The sequence below is a fragment of the Galleria mellonella genome, unplaced genomic scaffold, assembly GCF_026898425.1.
Source record: "Galleria mellonella isolate WM207_F2 unplaced genomic scaffold, CSIRO_AGI_GalMel_v1 utg1267, whole genome shotgun sequence".
In the NCBI taxonomy this organism is placed as follows: Eukaryota; Metazoa; Arthropoda; class Insecta; order Lepidoptera; family Pyralidae; genus Galleria; species Galleria mellonella.
In genome coordinates, this window is record NW_026441987.1 from 1,638,522 (window position 1) to 1,661,123 (window position 22,602).

At 32.7% G+C, this 22,602-nt stretch overlaps 4 protein-coding genes and 1 pseudogene across 4 annotated transcripts; 1 reads left to right on the forward strand and 4 right to left on the reverse strand.

The window, feature by feature from the left end:
- Positions 1 to 266: 266 nt before the first annotated feature.
- LOC128202006 (uncharacterized) lies at positions 267 to 2,100 on the reverse strand. The gene is made up of 3 exons (XM_052900765.1): positions 1,944 to 2,100; positions 795 to 1,199; positions 267 to 398 (listed from the first exon to the last, which is right to left on the reverse strand). Exons 1-3 carry the CDS (start codon positions 1,978 to 1,980, stop codon positions 292 to 294), a joined length of 549 nt encoding a protein of 182 aa, XP_052756725.1. The 5' UTR covers positions 1,981 to 2,100; the 3' UTR covers positions 267 to 291.
- Positions 2,101 to 2,618: 518 nt separating this feature from the next.
- Positions 2,619 to 3,332, reverse strand: LOC128201959 (uncharacterized). Its single transcript, XM_052900522.1, has one exon. The coding sequence runs from the start codon at positions 3,330 to 3,332 to the stop codon at positions 2,619 to 2,621; it is 714 nt and encodes a 237-aa protein (XP_052756482.1).
- A 3,312-nt stretch (positions 3,333 to 6,644) lies between these two features.
- Positions 6,645 to 7,985, reverse strand: LOC128202036 (hornerin-like). The gene has a single exon (XM_052900861.1). The coding sequence runs from the start codon at positions 7,626 to 7,628 to the stop codon at positions 6,657 to 6,659; it is 972 nt and encodes a 323-aa protein (XP_052756821.1). The 5' UTR covers positions 7,629 to 7,985; the 3' UTR covers positions 6,645 to 6,656.
- Positions 7,986 to 17,883: 9,898 nt separating this feature from the next.
- Positions 17,884 to 19,730, forward strand: LOC128202028 (uncharacterized; annotated as a pseudogene).
- Positions 19,731 to 20,201: 471 nt separating this feature from the next.
- Positions 20,202 to 22,368, reverse strand: LOC113522265 (uncharacterized). The gene has a single exon (XM_026907943.3). The coding sequence runs from the start codon at positions 22,095 to 22,097 to the stop codon at positions 20,328 to 20,330; it is 1,770 nt and encodes a 589-aa protein (XP_026763744.2). The 5' UTR covers positions 22,098 to 22,368; the 3' UTR covers positions 20,202 to 20,327.
- Positions 22,369 to 22,602: the final 234 nt, after the last annotated feature.

Consider the following 22,602-nt stretch of genomic DNA (forward strand, 5'->3'; position numbering starts at 1 on the left):
TTCAAAATATTATCCACTACAATGAAGCAAAGCACTTATATCTAGACAGCCATGTGTAATTTAATTAGAAAATAAAAATAACTGATAATATGATGCCTCAACAATGTATAGGAATGGTCTAACAAACAAAAAATAATAATTTAGACTTTTAGGACCGTGTGTGTTCTTTTTTTTATAACATTTTATTTCTGTTTAATAGAAACAAATATGTAATACAAAAAGTTAGAAAATGTTTTATTAATAATGAAAAACTCATTTTATTTAAGTCACAATTTAATTTATTTATCATTATTAATTAAAATACTTTGGATTATTGTAATCAAATTGCCTATTCGTCCCATTTTTTCGTCTGAATTCAAATTTCCAGGGGCAGATTTCATTCAGTATCATTTTAAAATCTGTAACAATTCCAAACACATCAGTTAAGATAAATTAGTAATTCCTCAAAAAAAAAAGATATTATAAACTCATAGACTGATTTTCTTTATGCTCACAATCTCTCTCAGTTCTTATCTAACTTACGTCCTAAAATTAGCTTCGTTATGATATTTTTATTCAGTATCTTTTTATCATTAAGTATAATAAGTTTCTTTGCCACCTTTGTAGTATAAAAAATGACTCCTTTTTTTATTTCAAAAATTGCAACAATAATTTGCAACACCCAACAAACCATGTCTAGGAAATAAATATTATTTTGTTTAAAGTCTTTGCGTATGTAATGTGTTAAATTTATGAATATAATGTAATTTATTATCCTGTAGCCAACAAATACAAATAAAATAAAAGGCACACACCTGTTTCGAATCGACAATTGTGTTTCTGCATATCACAAACATTTTTGAAAGTGACAACATTGCCAGTATTATAGTTGCAGGCGCACAGCGGCGCTATTTTGTCTTTTCTAGAACATACTATTTTCGAACAAGCTAAAGCCTTCTGAGCTTCTACACTTATTAAACTATCGTTATCGTCTACAATAGGGGGTGACAAATGTTTATTTGTAGTTAAAGGATCCATTTCACTTTGTAGCCTTAGTGATTTTAAATTATCAGCACTTAATTGTATAAGGTCTTTGATTTGTTGCTTATCAAAATTCGGCGTAAGAATTGTTTTTTGAAATGGTCTGCAGCAAAATCTTCTAGGCAAAGGCAATATCTCACACAGTTCCATTTTAACTGACGAAATTACATTTAGGATACCTGTAAAATATATTTTTTTTATTAAGTACACATATTTTCCAAATTTCTTGGCAAATACACACAAATGCCTAGCTACAATAAGAAAAAAAAATGCAATTTTAAGTAGGTATATTTTTGGTATCGAGTAATAATACCAGAAATAAATTATTTTCCAGTTTTGAACATTATTATGATCCTAATTTTCATCATATCAGCTCTTAACCGTTCACTGCTGAACATAAATCTCTCCCTTGGGGGGTTTTGGCAGTAATTGCTACGCTTAGCAGGCGGATTGGTAACCGCAGTTAAGCATTAGAGATATTTTAAAAGGGACGCTGCTGCCCTACTCTCAGCGTCCCTTAGTCGCCACTTATGACATCCTCGGGAAAGGAAGGGGTGTCCTATTCTATGTAACAATCAAATCAACAATAATAAAAATTACTTTCACATTTTAATATTAGTAAAGATTGTAAAGTTCATAGCCTAGTAGTACACTACCCCGAAATATAGACCCCAAATGTCTTAAATTTAGATTTGGCCGACACAAAAAAAAAACTTTACATTAATTAGAAATATTTAATACAAAGTTTCAACAAATTTTCTGGTAATGGTGTTCCTTGCCACATTGCATTCAAATATGCTTAATAAAAAGTTTCCGATCTGAAATATGTCAACTAATGTCTCTGATTAACCCATGTACGATTGCATTGTATATATTTATTAGTTAATACATTTTTGGATATATATTTAACAAGTTATACTCACAAACAAAAGATACAAAATATCTAATATTAATTTCCATTTCTGTAAATTATGTGCGTTACACAGAACACACGTTTATTACTATGTAAAGTAGTAAATTAACACTGTTTATACAAAGCTTAACAATATTCGTGCAGTAATAAAAGTAAAAAATCAAAATATGATTAAATAACCAAGAAATTTTTCACGGATCTCAAAAAGATTGATTTATATATATAATAAAATGAAATTAGTTCTTTTCATGGAGTTAAACGAAAACCATCACAATACCTATTTTGGTAATAAAAGATTATAATTTTTATATAAATCACAACGATTTATTAAACTCCTGTATATCTAGGTTCATGTCTCTACCTATATTGAAACTTCGGTGTATGATCTCTTTTCTAGCGATATCCAAGCAATTGTGTATAGAATTTATTTTATTTTCAAAATATGTAATTAAAACAATGTGGCTAAATATCTAATTCTATAATACTAATTAAGATCTATTTTAATCATATTTATGCAAATAAATTATCATTATTAACGTATTGCTCGTAAAATTGTGTTAATAGTTAGTTTTAATATACAAATAAAAGAATTTCAAATTGGCACATTTTTGTTTAACTCCGATTATCTAATTATACAAAAGAAAAACATTTAATCACTAAACATAAAACGTTGCACATTAATAATTTAACTTTCATTGTTAAAGGATCCCTCAAATCCTTGAGAATCAGAAAAACCGCTGAACTCTTTATCAAAGAATCCTTTATCAGCATATCCTTTCTTGCCATATATCCCCTTCCGACGATCGTGATGGAAGTGCCCTTTATGAAGCCCTGCACCAGTTCCAATTTTGTACCCTATAGCTTTTCCACCAACTTTTTTAATTGTACCATTTGTTTCGTCGTCTTCGTAAAATTCTTTATCTTTCTTATATTCATCTTTGTGATGAACTCGATGGAAGCCACGTGTTTTAGTGCCCTTCCTATATTTCCTATTTTCATTTCCTTTTACTCCAATAGATTCTCCAGCTAGTGCTTCAGCTATGGCATACACATCATCGTCATCGTAGTCTCCTTCATCATGCGCTCTGGCAGCTTTATAAAACTTCTTTAAATCCTGAACGTTATGATTACCTTTCACTCCTATATTGGCGGTATTTTTCTTTTTAAAACCATTGGTTTTAACGTTACTTTTAGATTTATCATTTACATTTTTAGAATTGTCAGCTTCATCTAGAAGTTTCGAGAAGTCATCTAAGTCTTCTTCTTCAACTTCGTATTTTAAATTGGAAAGACCAGTGTCTAGATTGTCGAATTCTAACGTTCCTAAATTGACCGGCGATGATTCAGTCCAGCAACAAAAGATTGCCAATGACAATGCTAAATACAATTTCTTTTGCATAGTGCTCTAATTTTTTATTACCTCTTGTGCAATTGAAGTAGGTTGCGACACTGACATACATGCCATCGATCGGGTTTATATAGCCTTTGTTGGAAATACACCGGCAAGGATGTATTTTTTTGTAAAGATGAGTGCTGGGCTATCATTTCTGGTTCCACACTGCTAGATTCGTAATCGGTGCAACGACACGGATCGGTCAAGGTTAAGTCGATTTGTATCGATTATATCGATCTAATTGAATAAACATTACCATATTTATTTAGTTAAAAATAGTAGTTAAAAAATTACCACTTATTACTCCTATTTGTTCATTACTAGATCAAGCCATAATTAGGCTATTACCTATCGAACCATCCTAATCATCTATTAATGAATACTTCATATTTTTCGAAAAAGATCCAAAGAACAATTTAGTCAAACTAGAAAGTAATTTATTAGTAGAGAGCACGATTTCATTGAAGTAGAACACAATGACGATGGCTAACCAGAGTGACAACATCAAAAATCGATAATCGATAGCTGAAATCATTATGATTTATTATTATTAAACGTTACTGAATACGTATTTACTCTTCAAAAAAATCTCTTCGTAAGTTACTACAGCATTATACTATAGGCATTCTTACGTATTAGAAGAGTTTTTTAATATGTAGTTAGCCTGTCTTCGTGGTGCTGTTCATATACTCGTATCTATAAACGACGGTTACTATTCTCCATTAAGATGGTTGTCAACTTGCTTGCCATAAGAGAGATAAAACACCTTGTAGACTTAAATAAATAGAATCAGATTGCTTTCATAAGTTACAATAAAACTAAGAGTTTGATGACATAAAAACGTTACCTTCACCAATTACTAACACATAATTATATTAGTTCTATTGATTTACCGATTTTCTTAAGTCTTCGGACGAGTATTCGACTTGCGTACTTCGAGGTTGAGTAAGTAATTATTTATTAGTTTTTCACACTTATTAAGTCGTAATTAAAATATCGAGATACGAGATCTTTCATTCTAATATTAGTAACAATGAAAAGCGGATGAGTTTATCATGAACTCGTTTTGTTGTTTGAGATAGTGTTACGATTACAACAAGGTAAAGGTCCTTTTATTTATTTTTTTTAATTTGATACTTATATATTTTTTACCTATATTCATTATTAAGTTTTATTTTTGTAAGTCCTTTAAGAGTTATTTTTGATGAATGGTGAATTAGTGACAAGATGACGTAACCTTTTAGTTTTAAAAAAAAACAAAGATTTTTTTTGATGGGCGAAAATGGTATGGTAACCCCGCCTGCGCTAACGGGATACGCTGGCGGAGCACCAGTGAAGGGTGATAGATGAGAATGAAAACAGGCTAGTTAGTCCATCATGATGAATTCATCAGGAATTAACCATGATCGTTTCCAGGGAGAACCGCGAGGAGGTCGACCTGGTTGGGTATATTGCTAGCAATGGGATTCTCAGTCTCCATTACTAACAATCCTTTTCCCCCCAAACAAAGATGTTGAGCTAAAAGCAACAAGAGCTTATAGAATTTCTGACATTTTTACCAAGAGAAGACTAACTTAGGTACTATCTTCTTTTTACGATCAAAAATAAGCATGTACAATGTTTTACGTAAAATACAGATTGTTGAAAAAGATAATCATCAGAGAAAGAAAAGTCGATATAAAACCTGATTGTTATAGTTATGTCGTTCATTATAACTTACTTTATAAGTTAGTTTAGTTTAGAAGAAGAAATTTCTGCAATGTCGACAACATACTTTCGATACCCTTACAGTATTATATACTATATTATCATCATCATCATATCAGCCTTTAACTATCCACTGCTGAAAATAAGCCTCCCTTAAGGGATTTTGCCAGTAGTTGTCACGTTTGGTAGGCGAATTGGCAACCGCAGTCAGGCTTTAGAGATGTTTTAAGAGGGACGCTGCTGCCCATCCCTCGCCCTCCCTTAGTCGATTCTTACGACACCCACGGGAAAGAAAGGGGGTGACCGATTCTATGCCGGGACCACACGGCAAATATATACATATATTTCTTTCTATCTTAGCTTCTATTATAATGTTCATAAGTTCGTCGTATCATATCAAGTGTCCCAACATTTTTTCCCTTCTGTCCTCAATAGTTCTTATAATTTGTCTCTGTACCTTAACCCTAATAATATAATACGAAAAGTTAAATATTACATTACATAATAGATGAATAACCACAAATAAAACTAATATCAATAACGTGATTTAACCTCAATGATGTGACATTGCAATCTAATTAAATTTCCAATTAAACTATGCTATTAAATAATAGCCGTGAATATAAATTAAATTTTGTGATTGCTTTTAAAGTGTGTCCATACGAAAATAATTACAAGTATAACACTTGTAATGTTTAGAAATATAAATTTGTACTCAATCACGCAGGGAATGGAATAAAATTTGGTACACAAATAGTTTACAATAATATTTTCGATTAAAACAGACTAGGTAGCTTTTTCTTTAAACAAACAAAGCATATAATTTGCGTTACAAGTGATAAAAAAGAAAATAAGAATAATTTAAGCTTATTAATTAGGTAAAAATTGTCTGTTGTTATAAAATATAAAGAAGCGAATCTTGTACCGATATATATATATATATATATATATATATATATATATATATATATATATGCAAAATTGATTGTAAAATTGTATAAATTGTAAAAGTGTAAAAATAAGTGTATATAATTGAAAGTTGTGTTATTATAGTTATTCTAAATCTATATGTATTTATATGTATATATTTTTTTAATTTTATCTATCTATACTCTGTTACTAACTATATAGCTACTAATACTGTAATTTATTATTTATTATATTATTTTACACCATACATGGTATGTTCTATATATCAGCCCTATAGATACTTTTTTCTTTTGGGTTCTCAAGGTCTGTGTACATTTTTGTTATAATTTGTTATAATAAAGTGGATGTACAAAAGCATATGAATAAAAATTAATAAATAAGAAGTATAAAATAAATAAATAAATGAATAAATATATATGTACCTAGCAAATTTCATCCTTAGGTCCATAACATAAATGCTATTATTAAAATTCATCTAGAAAATATATATATGCATATTTATAGTTTTAACTTCAATGTGCAAAAATAGAATATAGAAAGTAAATGAAAGTAAATTATTCTTATATTATTTGCGATAAAAAAATATATTTACACAATAATAATATGTAGACGTATCAAAAAACATAACAAATTAATCGAAACGGTCATTAAATAATTAACAGATATTTACAATTATCACAGTATATCGATGGTCTAATATTCGTCGTCGTCGTCGTCGTCGTAAGAGTATTCCTTCTCGTGTCCACCTGCTCCCTTCTTGCCATATTCCTCTTCTTTCTCGTAATGACTATCATGGCCAGCTTCGTCAGAATGACCGCTATCAGCATCGTCAATTTCACCCTCAGAATGTGAACCAGCTTTTCCAAATTCACCTTTGTCAAATCCAGCTCCATGATGACCTCCTTTTTTATGTCCACCCTCTTCTGAGCCATGGTGCGCTTTTTCATAACCGTGCTTATTGAAGTGGCCGCTATTGTCAGCAACGTCATAGAAATCGTGATCTTTCTTGAATTCGTCCTTGTGGAACACCTTATGGTATCCGGTGACATCTTCGCCCTTACTAAAATACTTCTTATGTCCATGATCACCTCCTTTGTAGCTGCCACCAGATTCGTGATGCTTTCCATAGGCGTCGGCTTCATCATGGTGTTCTGATTCCCCACCTTCTTTTTCACCGTAATGGCCCTCTTTATGCTCCTTACCGTAATGTCCCGCTTGTCCTTTCGCATGGTGACCTTTGCTGTGGTATCCTTTGCTTCCCTTTTCGCCATGAGCTGCATGATGTTCCTCTTCGTAATCACTGCCACCGCCCTTTTCGAAAGCGTGTCCATGATCCAATCCCTCTAAATCTCCACCTCCGACGTATTCGTTTGATTCTTCGCTGTCTTCTTCATCATCCTCTGCATCTTCTATCGAAATAGGCTTAGCAGCTATGTATGGTAGAGGTACGGGACCAATGGCGTAAGCATCTATCGTTTTTAAGGGCTCTGCGATTGGCAGCGCAGGCGCATAAGCCTCAGGTTGGTAAGCATGAGCTCCTAATTGGATGAGACTAGCCGGCCCGTTATTATCACTTCTGTAGATGTAGCCAGTGGCCGCCGGTGCTATCTGTATGGCTGTGCCGACCGCCGCCACCATTAACACACCTAAAGCTACCTTTGTCATCTTGAGATGTGTATTGCACGACAATCTGTGCTGTAATAATTTGGTATCAGTATTACCCAATATTTATATCAGGGTTAGAGACAAAAGGTGGCGAGTGTGCGTTATACCTTTCTTGTAACCATGTAACAATTTGCTTATCAGACGAGGTTAGAGGTGACAAAGGCATTGGTAATGAAAAACTTAGTATTGTGCAATATTTCGCGGGCTGGCTGCCGATAATTGAGCGTGAAATGCTTTTTTTTCGATGAGCCTAAGCGATGCCGTAAAAACTACAATCATTCATCTCGGTTCGTGAGTCACTTGTTCTAGTTACGGCACTTACAACTACCTGTTGACCGCGTTTTTGTTTATAAAATTCGAGGTATACACAGATGATGTGTTTTTTATAAAATAATAAAAATATAAAACGATTTAATGCATAATAAAATTGTAATTGAGAATCCTAAATTGTTAATGGAATAAAAAAATATAATAATAGAAATAACTTCCAACAATTCGATAAAAAAATTTTTGCAGATTTTTGTCCGTAGGTAAAGAATAATTTTTTTCTTTTCTTATTCCATTTGTTTGAAATTTGCATCATCATTTAAAAACAAAAAAATATATGTATATATATATAATTCGAATTTTTTTGTCTTTATTGAAATAACTTGTTAAGAATTTCCCAAATTATATATATATTCATAACATAAATTGCTTGATAATTTCATTTAGTTACTATTTTCCAAACATGACAACGACGAAATTGTTTGATATTCTTTTAAAATTTATTCTTGGAATAAAAAATATTATAATTAAATAAGTTTTGTAGTTTATGTATACGATTATTAATTAAAATTCAGAACAAAGGTTTCCTAATTCGTTATTCTTTTTATATGGTATTTATACTTAACGATTTCGACTAATATTTTTGCAATTGTATAGGTAATCTAAGGAATTGGATTTGTGGTATGGACGATATGGTCACAGTATAATTTCAGTTTTATATCATAATAATTATGGTCGTTTTTACCATAAAATGTCTTTTACAATCGCTATGTTTGAGATTTTTTTATTCTTCTCTATATGTTTTACTACTGACTCCAGATATATTGTAAATCTAGACTCCTAGATCTACAATATACAATTAGGTATATTATAAGCCACGTTGCATTTTTTCACAGCTAAACCAATTAAGGAAATAAATTTGGCCTAAGTGATGTATGATCTTTCATATTACTAAAATGTAATGTTTTGGAAAAGATTTTCAATTCGACAATATTTTATTTGGACATCAGAGTGTACGGAAGTATAACACTACAGTCCTTAATACTAAGAAAAGATATGGTGGAGCATGAGCATGGTGTATTATACGATATCCATTTTATGCCTATTAAGGTTACTAACCTTTCATAATATGGGTCGTCATTTTAAGTGTCATAAAAAAGTTTTCTCCAATTCTACATCGATTTATCTTCTTACAATCTACAGAGTTTACTATCATGCCATACTCTATTTATATTATGATACACTGTAACTAAACATGGGCCTCTACCTTAAGAAACTATAATCATATATATATATATATATATATATATATATATATATATATATATATATATATTCATTCATTCATAAAATTTGGCATATACAAGTATGTACATAATACTTGCAATAGAGATGGATGGATAGGCTACTTTTTATTCTGTTTGACACAGACAAACTTAGAGATCGGTTACCACTTTCCATCAGGTGGGCCGTCAGCTTGTTTGCCATTCTAAGTCGTATAAAAAAATAGATAAATTAATATTATTAATATTTTCTTTAAAATTCAGAATGTAAATAAATAAAATTTGCCCTTGTAGATTTTAAGATTTATATTTGGGAAACCTTGTTTTAGTTAATATTATATTTTCTAGATTGAATTAAGATAAGTACGTAGAGAAATTTAATAGAACTATCGACTCAAAATAATAAACACTTGTACTCAATTAACTATATTTGTAATAACGACCTTGGTAGTGCTGTAATAAAATTGCATTACAATAATAACAGATTATGTTTTAAATGAAATGCGTTAATTTGCATAATTATTAGAACGCTATTGTTCGTAATTATATTATTTGTAATTAGATTAATTAATTATATATAAAATCAACATTCAAGCACTAAAAATTTCGCTAAACTAATATTATAGTATTTAATAAAATTTACTGGGTACAGAGGAATAACACCTTAGTCCTCAGGAATGGCAACGCATGCGGGGTATCATGGGCGAAACAGTATACTCTGTTATGTCCATGGTACTGCTCATGTCTATAGGTGACGGTTACCACTTTCCATCAGGTGGGTCGTCAGCTTGTTTGCCATTCTAAGTTGTATAAAATAAAATAAAAAGTATTTAATAATGGTTGAGCGCTGTTGTCTGAGATACAGGATCAGGATACACAAGTACACAGATGAAATGAAAATGAAAATGAAAAATATTTATGAAAAATATTTATTTCGTAACAAAATTGATACAATACTAAGATCGTTGTTGTGACCTTCTAGTAAGTGTTATCCTTATTACCTTCTAGTAGATGTTTAAACTGATCCATATGTACAAATGAATTCGCGCTTACTTTTATTGTATTTTGCAGTACTGAGTTTGTTACAATCATAGTTATGCTATAAAGTTAATATTATAGATAATTATTATTCTCCAACAATTACAATTTTGTGCTTTTTGGACAAAGCAAGAATGGATTTCTAAATTTTATAGGATACCTTATTAAAAAATTATGATATCTATATTTCATATTGTAATTCTGTGTTTACTGGCAACAAATGTTTTCTATTCCATTCTATTATTTATAAAATTTGAAAACGGGCAACAATTTTTATTTTTAATTTTCTGTAATTATAATTACAGCAATTATTGTCTTTACCACAGTCTAAAAAGTTCTTTATTTCCAGTCCTCGATCACGCCTAGAAAACAAAATGTATTCCGAATTGTCATGTAAATATCCAGACATATGATGTTATTAATTTATTATTGTAGCTACTGGATACCTCTCTATTTGCTACCGTTTGATGTTTTTTCTTTGTAATAAATAAAAATACTTACTACCGTAATCACAGATGGGATAGTTTATTAACATAAATTATTTTTATACCACTGAGGTGTAAAACGGCCGATCTGATGGTAAGCGGTTACCGTAGCCTATGAACATCTGCAATATTATGAGCATTGCGCACTCGTCGCCGATCCTGAAGAAACCTCTTTATCCCTTTTTTGAAGAATCTCAAGCTATAGTCGCTTGGAAAAACCTCAACAGGGAACTCATTTTATAAACTTTAGGGATATTATGTAAAAAGAATAATTGATAAACTTTAATATACATATATAGATCATCATCTTCCTACCCTTATCCCAATCATTTGGGGTCGGCGTAATATGGTTTTATCCATATTACAAATAGATTTGGTTTTTAGTTTTACGACGTCAACCCTCTTTGGGAATATACATATATAGATAAGGTAGAAAAAAGCAAAAAGAAATTGAAATATGAAAAATAAGGAATATTAATTATAAATTTTAGTTAAAACATAATGTTTATTTTATAAGATATCAATTTATATTAATTTTATTTGATCAGATGCTCGAGGAGTATTGAAAAAGATTTGTTACAGCATTTCTTCATTATTTTGGAAATAAAATGTTTAAATTTTTATTTATTACAAAGAAAAAACATCAAACGGTAGCAAATAGAGAGGTATCCAGTAGCTACAATAATAAATTAATAACATCATATGTCTGGATATTTACATGACAATTCGGAATACATTTTGTTTTCTAGACGTGATCGAGGACTGGAAATAAAGAACTTTTTAGACTGTGGTAAAGACAATAATTGCTGTAATTATAATTACAGAAAATTAAAAATTAAAAAAAAAATGTTTAACATTCTCCCATCTTCATTTATTATTTTCGCACATGATGGCAACAATAAGGTAATAAATCTTTCAATTCACGTATTATTCTTATTTCTATATATATAGTGTATATCTCAATAAATAATTAAAATAGTAGTAGATAAAAATTTGTCAAGAAAAGTCAAATGCGTAAGTACATATCTTATATTTACTACTTATTATTATTTATACAATATTTACAAAACACTAGCAAAAGTCAACAATATAACAATAAACTTTAACAAACCACAATCAATGCTTAATTTCGTAGCCGTAGCTCTTGCCGTCATATTTCCCGCCGTCAGTGCCGAAATTTCCGTGATTGTAGTGGGCAGATTCGCTCTTCCCTTCCAATGAATGACCGGATTCCTTCTCATCTCCGGACTCTTCATCATGGTGACCACTCTTTCCGAAACTACCTTCGTCACCTCCTGATTCGTGCTCTCCTCCCTTCTTGTGTCCTCCGGCATCTGATCCGTGGTGTGAATGTCCTTCATTATGTTTGTGGAAGCTACCTTCATGCTTCTCTCCATCGTAAAAGTCATGGTCTTTCTTGAATTCGTCTTTGTTGAAGACCTTGTGAAATCCATCGACCTCTTCTCCTTTACTGTGGGCAACTTTGTGGCCATGGTCTCCCCCTTTATATCCGTGACCTTCAGCGTGGTCTTTCCCATAAGCATCTCCTTCATCATAATCCTTTTTGTGGCCCCCTTTCCTGGATACTGAAAAGGTTGCGTATTTCTCCGTGTGATAATCTCCCGCACCGCCTTTCCCGTAATGATGCCCGGATGCGTAACCTTTCCCCCCTTTTTCACCATGACTGTGATGTCCTTCAGAAGCGCCTTCCTCTCCACCTCCATGCTCATGGTAAATCCCATCCTTGAAGTATCCTAAATCTTTAAGATAATCAGCAAAATCATCGTTATATTTTCCAAAACTGGCGGCGTATTCATTATAAATTTTATCGTAATTATCATTCGCTAAACCATCAACATGGTCATCCTCTTCAGATTTTTCCACCACAGGTTTAATGTACGACGCAGCTTTGCTCTCATCCTCCTCTTTGGCGTAAAAAGGACCGGCGGCGACCGGAATGGGAGCGGCGAAAGCTTCTGGCTGTTTATAAAACTTTGACAACTGCTCCATAACTTCCTGCTCTCCCATTTCGATGACGCGCTCGGGTCCGTGGCCATCTTTCTTGTATATATATCCAGTCGCAGCTGGCTGCAGGTCAGAGCCGGTCGTCCTGACCATCACCATCCTCTCCACCGTTTCCCGTGTCTCCATGCAACATCCTTGCGCTATTATTATCACTATAAATGGTATTCCTCGCAGCATGTTCGCGGCGTCACGGCGACTTGCAGTATTGACTGCAAAGGTCAAATCGAACACTTATATAGTCAACATAATACTGCATAGATCGTTGACATTCGTAAATGGGCCGATAGAGCGCTCTCTAGATTGGGCAACGATCTTCTGTGTCAATGATAATGAAAAACCCTGTATTAATTTGTACGGTGCATTGCTGCGCGTTCAATCATTTATTGGGGTAAAAAAGAACCGCTCGATAGACATATGAATGACCTCTACGAAGGATAGTTAATAGATATTAGGAACCTGGGTACTGACCCGGTTTTCTATAATGTGTTATTTGAGACCATATTTAAGTGTATTGCGTTTTAATAATATAAATAGCAATGGAACTTTATTATATATCGCAATGAAAATTTATGCAATATTTGGTTTGAGTCTGATGTATTTTTTTTTATAACATAGAGGACAAACGAGCATGCGGCTCACCTGATGGTAAGTGACTAACGTCGGCATTGCAGGTGTGCTGCCGGCTTTTAAAAAGGAATATGCTCTTTTCTTGAAGGTTATAATGTCGTATCGGTTCGGAAATACTGCTGGTGGAAGTTCCAAACAGTGGCTGTGCGTGGAAGAAAGTGCCTTGAAAAACGCAAGGTGGAGGATGGATGTACAGCAGATCTGCGCAGATCATAACTACACCCATATCTGTTTTGAGATCATGTTCCTTTCTGGGCAGACAAATATGCGAGGGCCAATGACCTGTATCCTTATACTCGTATTCTCTTGTTTTATCCGTTTTCGTGATTTGTCTAATACATATACAAATCACGAAAACGGATAAAACAATAACAATCCATTACTAACAATCCCTTTCCTCCCATTGGGGGGAAAGGGATTGTTAGTAATGGAGACTGAGAATCCCATTGCTAGCAATATACCCAACCAGGTCGACCTCCTCGCGGTTCTCCCTGGAAACTATCATGGCTAATTCCTGATGAATTCATCATGATGGGCTAACTGGCCTGTTTTCATTCTCATCTATCATCCTTCACTGGTGCTCCGCCAGCGTATCCCGTTAGCGCGGCGGGGTTACCATACCATTTTCACCCATGAAAAAAATACATATACTCGACGTGCATGTATTTTAAATCTATACAGTGGTAGGGGTGAAAATATATATATATATATATTCAAGAGCTCCACCGACAAGAGCGCAGCTCTTAAATGGATATATATATATATATATATATATATATATATATATATATATATATATATATATATATATATATTTAATTACAATATCTATATACATACTAATAACTATTCAATCCAATATCGAATATAATAAAAGTCTGTTATCTAAAAAATAATATTGGATAACAAACAGACTTTTAACATATTCTATAGAATAGGTATTCGACCAATACGGCCAATATCGAAATGGGTGATGACCTTATTTCCGCCATCAATGCCTGGAGGAATCCAATATACATATAGATATCGAATCGGTATCCATATTACCCGAAACCTAACAGTGGTATCAAGTTGTAAATATTATAGATTATATGTAAATCCCTCCTGGTGTTTATATCCTATTTATATTATACGAGGTTTGTCCGGAAAGTACGTATAAAAGTTTTTTAAAAATTTTATTTTACAATTATTCAGGTAAATCAATTTTATCCCCTTCAAAGTTTGTGACATAATGCACTTGTTATGAAAGTCCTCTGGTTGTAGGTTTCTAGCTTTTTTTATATCCCCCAAATGCCGCCCCCGAAGTACCAATTTGGTTTTTGGGAACAAGAAGAAGTCACACGGGGCCAAATCCGGCGAATAGGGGGGGTGTTCGGTCACCGTAATGGAATTTTTACTCAAAAACTCACGGACAACAAGAGAGGTGTGGGCAGGGGCATTGTCGTGGTGAAGAATCCAACGCCCCTCTCGCGCCAATTCTGGACGAACTCGTGCCACACGAGCTTTGAGGCGTCTGAGCACATCGACGTAGAATTTTCCATCAACTGTCTGGCCTGGAGGGACGAATTCTTGATGGACAATCCCCCGAACATCGAACTCTTTCTCGGCCCTCTCTGAATCTTTTTAGCCACTTGTGGACGGTTTTTTCACAGCATCATCCCCATAAACTGTTCTGAGATCGGCAAAAATTTCACGGCCATTCTTGCCGAGTTTCGAGAGAAACTTGATTACGACGCGCTGCTCTTCAACGGAAGCGGGCTCCATGCCGACGGGGTTTCGTTAAGAGGTAACTTCACAGATGGCGTGACAATCGCACCGCACGGCGGTCAGACCAGAACTGAAGCATTGTTAGGGACATAAGGAAGGGGTCCTGCGCTTACCTGGCCTCCCCACTCCTCTTTCTCGCATTCCAGAACACTTTTATACGAACTTTCCGGACAGACCTCGTAGATTAACCCACCCTGGCTTCACACGGATAGATAGATTTCTAATTTTAAACTACATGATACAGTCCATATTACACAATATAATTTTTTATAAGTGAAAGAATTTTAAAAATCAATTAATTATTTAAAAAATCAATAAAATAAAAAATTAATTTATAAATTATTTTTTTATTTTATCCGGTACAAACCAAAAATCAAAATTCTCTTCTTTTTTTTTATACCACTTAGAATGGCAAACAAGCTGACGGCCCACCTGATGGAAAGTGGTAACTGTCGCCTATAGACATGAGCAGTACCATGGACATAACAGAGTATACTGTTTCGCCCATGATACACCTCATGCGTTATCATTCCTGAGGACTCAGGTGTTATTCTTCTGTACCCTGTAAATTGACGCCATATCCCACCCTTCAAACCGAAACACAGCCATGCAAACACAACTGCTTCACGGTAGAAACACGAATGGGACAGAGGTACCCAAGCAAACGACTTTTAAATGCAGGCAAATGAACATCTCAGATCACTGTCAAAATACCATGGCACGTGTGGCATGTGTTACCATTCCTAAGAAATATGGTACTATGTTTGCGTATTTTGTAATTTAATGTAATTAATTACAGAGTACAGAATTAGGCAATGGCCTATCTACCAAAAAAGGATATGTTCAATAAAATTCACTAAAAGATAAAAAGATATACTCGTATATTGGAAAAACATTTTTAATACAGTAGAATAATTATACAATTTGATTATGTAGTGCATTGTATTATTATTATTTCTCACCACAAACAATTAAGGACTTAATATCTATAACTTGCAAAACATTTTAACAATATTATTTGTGGGAGCTGGTGCCTGTACTAGGTATTAAACCTGTATTACAAGTCACCAGGACCCTTACCTCGAGCAGTACAAATTATACAGATGAAAACATTCACAAAAAAAGGTGATGGTGAGTACATAAAAAAAAATTAGATACATAATTTGTATAAATTGTTATTGAAATTATAAAACACACATCTATACAAAACGCACAGTTGAAGAAAAACTAGTTATTGAGTTTTTGACTATTTTCTAGTAATTAACTAGTGATTATAAAAAGTCGATAAGTTCTTCATTTTTTCTCTAAATTTTATTGTACTAGCTGATTTCTCTACGGCCATATCTTGATCAAATTTACTTTCTGTCTCTTGGTGATTATATTTAGAATCTATTATTATAAAATCATCTTGATTTTCTACACTCTCAGGATTCGTTCTATAGAATAGGGCATATAGCGGATTTCCCTGTAAATTATTTTCTTGATTACCAACTCTCGACGTTTCTATATTTGGATCTTTCCTAATATATTTATCATTACCGATATACTTAATTAAAGTGTCCGATATTCCATTTCTTTTACGATCAAAACCGGAATCTGTCTCTCTTTTTCTATATTGCCTTGTCTTGAAACGGCTTCTCTCTGGTATTTGATGTATTATATCATCAAGGACTTTAGACATGACTTGAGCATTACGCTGGTTATACGGAGTTGTTTTGTGGAACGTCTTGTTTAAAATAGCAGTAATGGGCACATTTTTATAAACTTCATTACCTTTACGTTGCACCGATGAAGCAGGTAATTGGCGATTATTATTCAGTTTCAATTTTTGTGGGTCCGCTGATATTTGCTCCTGACGATTAACATTAATTTGAACAAAATTTGGAACGTACTTGTTCATTTGATTCTTTGATTCTTTATTCATTTGATTGTATAATCTTAACTGTGGATTCACTTGGTTAGAATTGACACGGCTAAGTCCTTTTGTGTCTTTGACGGCCATTTCATTTACATTTCTTGCAATGTATTGAGCTGGTGCCTCAATATGTCTTCCTGGAGAATCCTTAAAGCGCCTCTTATGGGGATTATCAAATGAGCTTATATAAATTTGGTTTGGTGAAGATTTCATTACCCTGAAACGATTGCCTACGTTCTGTTGCTTGTTGATTTTGTGAAATTTCAGATTATTTGGTGATATTAAGTATTTAGATAGCTTATTAATATTTAAAGCATTAGAAAAAGCTTTATTATCACTACTCATACTAACATATCCCATTTGTGGAGTATCATCATAGATATAGTACATTTGGACAGGCACAACAAAATGGAAATATAGGAACACGCTTATTATTTCACGTAGGAACTTCATGTCGACTGTTTCAAGACTAATTAAAAAAATATGAGATTGATCTTATAAATTTCTCCGGCATCAAATGTTTCATTGTTGTTATGTTTTCAAATTGTAAACAAATATACCAATTGTTTATTTTAATGATGGACTGCTTCTGTATACAAATTGTGTACAGATAGGTAAGTAGCAAAAATCAAAATTGCATTTATTTATTTTAATAATATCTAACTTCACACCAAATAGCTTGCAAAATAGGCAAGAGACAATCGGCACCAAAATCATTATTATTTTTTCATCATCATTCATTTATTTTACATTGAAAATATTTAAATTGCGAGCACAGAATTGTGTGTCTAAAAGTAAACTTTGCTTCCCAAATGCAGATTTTCACTCCGCAAAGCAAAATGCCTTTAATTATCATAAAATACATATAGTATCAATACGAGAGGAATTTGTGAAGTAATCGCAAACATGGCGACAAAAAATACAGGCAAATTTGTTGAGAATCTGCTTTTTTTGCTTAAGAACTGCAATAACCATTGAATATAGTCCCAACCAAACGGAACCCTAAGTACAATAAAATCAACGATTTTAATGTTATTAAAACACAATCTATTACTTTGTATATAACATTCTCATGTAATAATTCATCTTTAACATTGTTTGAATTTCTATGAGGACAGTAATTAAAAACATTGTAGTTTACATTACAGTTTGAACAGATACAATGCGGTTAGTCTTTTAGTAAAACGAACACAGTACGGTGTTGTCTTAAAAAATGAAAGATTTGTCATACTTTATTTCTACAATGATATGCTTAAATTTGTCGTACGCAAGATTAATTGAAAGAAGAACAGAAAACAAAACTATAACTGATGTAACACCAACAAAATCAACGCAACCGATTCGATCAACAAGGCAAATATCTGAAGAGTATAGCTTAATAGGACTTTCGAGGGAACTCAATGGTCAAACTTATGAAGAATATAACAATATAAAACCAACTTATGATAGAAAAGCAAGATACTCTTTTAAAGTGTCACCATCTGAAAAGACTCGTCCTCTGAAAAAGTTAAAAAAAAGTAGCAACATAAATAGTAAAAACAGTTCTGAAAGTTATGTTTTAGAGAGTAAATCGAAGACAGCATTAGTTAAGCCACCTATATTGCAATTTAAAGAAATTGATTATGACGATTTTCAAATGAAGGTAAATAAACTACCTATAAGATTAGTTGATTCTGGCGAACATGAAGATGAGGATTTTAATTTGGATGATTATGATTTTGATGTAAATCATGATGAATATGCTGTCAGAGGTAAACCATTGGAACCTCGAATAAAAATAAAAGATGCTAAAGAAAAAAAACATAAGAAATCTAAACCTGTAACTGAACCACCGCCTGAAATAAAAATACAAAGTTGTCATACCTCGTATAGACTCTCGTATAAAAGACAAAGCAAAAAAAGGAGCAGACAAAATAAAAGAAGATTATTATGATGACTATATGACAACTACCAAATTTTTGGAGAAAGAAAAATCTAATGACGCAGACGATGAATCGGACGACGAAAGTGAAGACAGCAAAGAAGCATTAGTAAGAAGTGCCAGGTCACCGTGGAAAATTAATTCATATAGAAACACAATAAGAGACAAAGCTACGACTATAGTGTCGAAAATATTGGGAATATTACCAATGTTTCCATAGGCTCCACCTCGAACGTATGCAGAGAACGAAGCAAGTCTCTCTCACGACCTCAGGATGGATTCCTTGACAGCCAGAATGCTTTTGTTTTAATTATCTTTATATTTTTTTATATACATACATCACAAAATATACGAGTATCTTCAGATATTGAATACATTGGTTCAAATTATGCTAAGTATTAAAATTTAAAATATATACCTACATACGTATAATGGGATAAATTTCTTTATTGTTGTATCATACAATAAAGAATATGATAGAATAATATAAAGAAGAATAAAGAATAATAGACTAGTCTAAGCACCAGGCAGACTTCTTTGCTAAAATAGAACCTATTATCCTAATATTCTTTTCCATTCACGTTCAAAATAGAAATTTTCATTTATAATCTGTTTTTATTTATCTACTTACTTTTCTGGTATATATAATAAGACAACCAAATAGATTAACAATAATCTATTTAATAAATACATATTGGCAGGCTGGCCATTGGTCGCCATTGATTCCATAAAAAGCTTAAAGGAAATCTAATTCATAGTGAAGCATTTTGCATTGAAATAAAAGGTACGTTGTAATAATTGTAATATCTATCAAAATCTGTTTCTTTGATAAACTACAAAATACTTTATATTTTTTTATTTTACACTGATGTAATATAAAAGACGTCTTAACAATATTACTTCTAAAAAAATAATGTTATTCTTTACTAAAATAATAAACTTATTAGCTTTGCTCATTAATTTTATTAGTATCAAAATAAAAAAAAAACTTATAGATTTAAACAATTTAATAACTATTCAATAACATGCAATATTCTAAGTATGCGCTTTAAGTAACCTTGTATTACTTACTTGTTTTTAGTTAGTGTCGTTCTGAAAATAATTGTCTTAACCTAACATGATTTTAAATCTTTCTTTAAAAATTCACGTAAAGAAAAAAATGTATGTACAAAAGGTGTACTTAAAAACGTTATATTCCAATCTGAATATTTAACAGATTAAACAATTATTATTATTATATTATAAATATAATTTTAATACCCATATAACATTGTAGGCACTTATTTAAATAATTATTAGGCTAAAGCTAAACATGACTCGGATTAAATAAAAATGATCACTTTATAAATGGTCCAAAGAGGTCTACTTTTATTATACCCTAAAATTATCACTGTAGTCAGCACTGTTACTTTGAGCTGCTTTCTTGGCTACGTCTCTGTACCTATTGAAGTTACTGTCATATCCATTTCTGAAGTCATGCCCTTTATGACTGTTTGCAAACTTTTTATTTTCAGTATTGCCAGCTTTTTGAGACGCAGATGCTTCGTTACCTATTGCTGCTGCAGCATGAGATTGCAAAAGGGCTTCAGATCCACCATTATGAAGAGTAGAACTACCTTTTTCATCAGCATGTGCACTATTTCTGTTGTTATCAAAAAATTCATTATCCTCCTGATATTCGTCTTTATGATATATTCTACGGAATCCTTTTCTATTCTCTCCTTTATCTTGATCCTTTTTAATTATATAATTGGCATCCTTTTTATGATCCTCAGCACCGAACCTGTTTGCAAATGTATCAATGAAATCTTTAAAACCCCTGTAATTATGGTTAGATTTTTCATATCCTTTTTTATGATGTTCGTTTGAGTTTTCACCTTTATCGCTTTTATCGAATTTATGTTTTTTTGTATAACCTTTTTCAGTAGAAGATTTTCCTCGTTGTGCTGTACCTTCATTTTCTATGTGATTAGTTTGAATATATGCAGGGTGTATTGTAGCTTGATTACTATTTTCTAAGCGTCTATTTCTTTTCACATATTCATCTATATCTGGAAATAATGTTTCGTCATCAAAATCTTTACCCCAATCTAAACCTTTAAATTCTAAGTGATCATCATCTTGATGCTTATCATAATAATCATTTAAAGCGAAAGAAAAAAATGGTCGATTTCCCACTATAGGATTATCTGTAGATAAATCGCGATTATACCTAGCTGTTGAAAGCGAAGATCCGTATTGATTTGGAATATCGTATTCAGGACTTTCATAAACAGGAATAAAATCTTTGGGGGCATCTACAGCGTAACGTTTATCCTTTGCTTTTTGGATGTCAGAGTCCACCTTCATGATTTCATATTCATAGGGACTGTGATAATAATAAGGCCAGCTATCGTAGACGTTTCTGGAACTTGTTCTAACATCATTATCATCAATATGATAATCATTGCTAATATCATAACCAATTTCATTTATTACGTTATCTCCAGATGGATCGTAATACATAACCGATTTCAGTCTTTCATACATTGCGTCCGATTTTATTTTTGCTGGGATATACTTGGAATCGTAGATCGCGTCTGCTTTAGCTTTCTCATAATCAAAATTATATTTAGTGGGTTTGATACTGTTAGGCTCAGTTGCAGACATGCTTATCATTTTCGCTTCAGATTTCGCTTTTTCAAAATCGATATCATATTTTGTTGTCGGCTCTATACTCGGTTCGGTTACAGGAGGTCCACTCATCACTTTCACTTCTGCTTTCGCCTTCTCATAATCGATATCAAACTTGGTTACCGGTTCAATATAATGCTCTGTTATTGGGGCCGGGAACTGCGATCCAATTGGCACCGTAAGTCCGCTATATTTCGTCATCGGTGGATCATAATATTTTGATAACTCGATCGACGGATTCCTGTGTTTGTCCATAGCGTCGCTGGTTGAAAACGAACTTAATGCACTTCCACTATTGCCAAACACTGCGAACGTTCCAGGTCCATTATTCGATTTACTAAATACATAACCAGTCTCGAATGGAGGCGAATTTGATCGGGACTTTCTCGATATATACATGCTATGCTGAACCGCCTGCGTATCACAGTAAACTTGCGTCACAAACACCAATATAATTAAACCTCTCATTGTCTACATTTACGTGTTTTCATTTGGCGACAGCGACGTTAACTGGAAGTGTCCGTTTCTAATATTGTTTATATTAATTCTTTATTATTTCCGTTATTCGTAAAACAATATTGTTCAAGCGACAATGGCATTTAGAACAGGTCAGGAGAACATTGCGAAATATCCCGTATGCACAATACTAACAAGCATTAACTAAAAGTTAGTCAAACTTTAAGACTTTTAGTTCATTTTCAATAACTTGCCTAACCAGTGTTTATTGAAAATGCAGGCGGGAAATTTAGGTTTCCTATGATAAATAGATTTGGTTAATTGTTTTTATGATGCTAAAGTTATCAATTAAATTTCAAAACGATGTCTACCTATATTTTTTTTAATGGGTGATAATGTAATGGTAACCTCGCCTGCGCTAGGGGTATACGCTGGCGGGGCACCATTGAGGGATGATAGGTGACCACGAAAGCAGGTCAGTTAGCCCATCGTGACGAATTCCAATAGAATTAATCAT